Source organism: Mytilus trossulus, chromosome 5, assembly GCF_036588685.1.
Source record: "Mytilus trossulus isolate FHL-02 chromosome 5, PNRI_Mtr1.1.1.hap1, whole genome shotgun sequence".
Lineage (NCBI taxonomy): Eukaryota > Metazoa > Mollusca > Bivalvia > Mytilida > Mytilidae > Mytilus > Mytilus trossulus.
Genome location: NC_086377.1, coordinates 30414879 through 30418296, shown reverse-complemented (window position 1 = coordinate 30418296; position 3418 = coordinate 30414879). Strand labels below are relative to the sequence as shown.

Here is a 3418-nt window from a genome sequence, read left to right as displayed (position 1 = left end):
CTTCAAATGTTGAACACTATGCTGTATGCAGTGGGATGCATGCAAATGTTAATTTATATATCTCTCCATTTTATACCATATTTTCTAATCTTTCCTCCTTGCCTATCCTTGGGTATCCATTATCATCTGTTGTTAATACTTTGTGACGGTGGCGACAACGACTTTGCTAGAAGTTTATAAATTATTTTGACCACGACTTTTCAATTTATATGAAGCTTCACGAATCGGTAAGAAAAACACTCAATAAAACATATTTAGTTGCAATTCGATTGATTTTACATTTATTTAGTTTAAAGCCTCATAGGACGAGATTTGTTTTTTTGCAAGCGTTGTCCCCCAAGAATACCAACGTGCACTTTACTAGGAACACAACTTTTTAATAACCAAAGATTAAATACACGAATAAAAGACCACATGTAGATTCTCACTTCTGGTTAGCTGAAATCTTGAAATCATATTTTTGTATTGGGTTTCAAGAGATGCCGGACAAATATTTAAGAACATCATTTATTCGCGTATAAAATATGTATTTACTTATGATATCAAGTAGTCTTCTTGTTTCTTCATTAAAGTTTTTGTTCTTATTCCTCCATATTCTATTTGGCATAAATCGGCTCCGTACATGTCAATTCCAAACTTAATGCTCGTCAACTTTGTTTTTTCTCTATTGATTTATAAATTTCGAACAGTTGTATACTACAGTTGCCTTTAGGAATATACTCATTGAACTGTTAAAGAACTGTAACATTTGTAAATCTTATTATGGATTTATATCCTAGTGTATATGTTAAACAGACACGGCTAGTTGGTAAAATATTTAAATATGTATGCGTATTTTTCTTTATAAAGTACTTCTTTTTTTTTTCTCTCTAGAAATCTATTTTATCTGAATTCCGGTTACAATTTGGAGAAAGTTTTAAATTCACAAAGTCCGCTAGGGTTGTCGAGAAGACCGCGGGACCGGCAACGTATCGGAAGTCATATTGTATCTAAGGTCGACGTCACACGGCGACGTCTCCTTATCTTCTTAGTAACTAGTAAACGTCAAACTACAAAGCTGTTGTGTATTTTATCAGAGTTATATTATAAGATATCGTCCCCACATTTATGGTGCCGTGACTAATGGAGCTACCAAAGCTGAAATCAAGAAGAACGGGCAATCGTAGTGCCGTTAGCAGACTTTTACGAAAATTTGCCGACGCAAAAGAAAGTTCTGAATTCGACCGAGAGGAGCTGTTAGCCACATACGAAAATCTACAACAGAAGAAGAAGTTACTCGACACACTGAATGAACAAATTGAGAACGCATCGGAAACAGAGGATATAGAGACGGAAATCGTAGACACAGATGAGTATACTACAAATTTTGTTACTAAACTGAGACATTTTAAGATATTCATAGATAAAACATCACAACCTATTTCCAATCAACCATCACATTCGTCTTATCAAGTTTTAAATGTAGACAGTCCACCGTTCACCCCTTCTAGTTCACCCGAAATTGTACAGACAAGTTATGCCGCCCCGTCATTGCCACAGTCAAATGATGCCGCTCGAATTTTAGCAGAGACAAGCCAAATTGCCACATCAATTCCCACGTCAAGCTATGCTGTCCCGTCCGCTATATCCAGCAATCACCGTTTGCCAAAATTAACGTTACCTATATTTAATGGCAATATATTAGAATGGCCAAGCTTTTGGGATTCGTACGAATCAGCAGTTCATTACAACCCAACATTGACAGATGTTCAAAAATTTAATTATTTGAAGGCCCAATTAGAAAACGAAGCCGCTCAGACAATTGCCGGATTTTCTCTAACTAACGCTAACTATGCCGAAGCCGTTAATGTTCTGATAGAGAGATTTGGACAGACTCATAAAATCACACAAGCACACCTTCAAGCACTGCTTGATATTACGCCACCCCGAGATGACCTCATAAGCCTGAGAATGTTTTATGACAAAATGGAGAGTTTAGTTAGAGGACTTGAATCGCTTGGACAGACACAGGACTCATACGGTAATTTATTAGTCCCGATTATAATCAGCAAACTGCCCGGAGAAATCAGAAAGCATCTCGCGCGGGAGCATGGTACGACAAACTGGTTACTACGAGATCTTAGAAAAAGTATACTTAAGGAAATACAAATTATGGAAGCCGGACAAGTTTCACAGACGGAAACTGATATTTCGACTTCAACCTTTTTCGCCGGTGCTAAATCACAAAGAAAACACAACGCAAGTACTAGAAATGCAAATCACCATTTAACAGCTAAGCCGTGCATTTTCTGCAAAGATATTCATTCGCCTGCCAATTGCTCGAAAATACGCGATTTAGAAAAACGCCTCGCTATTGTTAAACGTAACAATTTATGCTTCAACTGCCTCGGTACACATCAAATAAAAGAATGCAAATCGAAAAGTTCATGTCGTAACTGTGGTAAACGACACCACACTAGTTTATGTAATGAAGTTGGACAAACCGCGAACCCCGACCAGAGAAGTGAAAACCATTTCACTGACACGAATGATTCCGCTCACAGTTGTACGAACGAAAGTACGACATCTACACCGACTGTAGTTAATCTTGTGAAGGATACTGAGATACAAGAAGACTCAACAATATTACACTCGTCAGCACAAACTCACTCAAAAGTATTGTTGAAAACTGCCGTGGCCCCCGTTTGGTCAGATCATAATTGCACAGATACGAAAATTTTGTTTGATGAAGGCGCTCAAAGGTCTTTTGTAACGGAGAGTCTTGCGCGAAAATTAAACCTGCAGAGAGAAGGAGCCGAAAAGATTCAACTCTCATCATTTGGAGAAACCAACACTAATGCTAGGCGACTCGATAAAGCCACAGTTTATGTTGAAACTGAAACTGGACATAAAATACCTATACATGCATTAATCGTTCAAATGATAGCTACGCCGTTACAGAACCACATTCGTTACATTGACAGGAATAATAACTATTTGAAAGGACTAAAGCTCGCACATCCAGTTACGCAACAGGATTCATTCGAAATTTCACTATTAATTGGAGCCGATTTTTATTGGGAAATAATTTAAGATAAAGTTGTACGCGGAAACGGACCCACCGCAGTCAAATCGAAATTAGGGTACTTACTTTCTGGACCGTTAGAAAAACCACACTTATCAACAGCGTCAAGCATTTTCAATGTTCTTATTTCACATAAATCAGAGGAACACGACTTAGAAGCATTTAGGAAGATTGAAGCTACAGGAATAGAAACTCCAGGAGTACACGGAAAAGAGAGCTATATAGAATTTCGCGACGACAAAGATTATGCAAAGTTACCATGGAAACACAACAACGATTAAATAGAACATTAAATATTTTTATGGACTTTCGGAGTTAAGCATGATGGAGCATATTTTGTTTGAAAATGTGTTA

At 37.4% G+C, this 3418-nt stretch overlaps 1 protein-coding gene across 1 annotated transcript; it reads left to right on the top strand.

The window, feature by feature from the left end:
• The first annotated feature begins 1122 nt into the window (after positions 1-1122).
• LOC134717849 (uncharacterized) lies at positions 1123-3072 on the top strand. The gene has a single exon (XM_063580344.1). The coding sequence runs from the start codon at positions 1123-1125 to the stop codon at positions 3070-3072; it is 1950 nt and encodes a 649-aa protein (XP_063436414.1).
• The last annotated feature ends 346 nt before the right edge of the window (positions 3073-3418 follow it).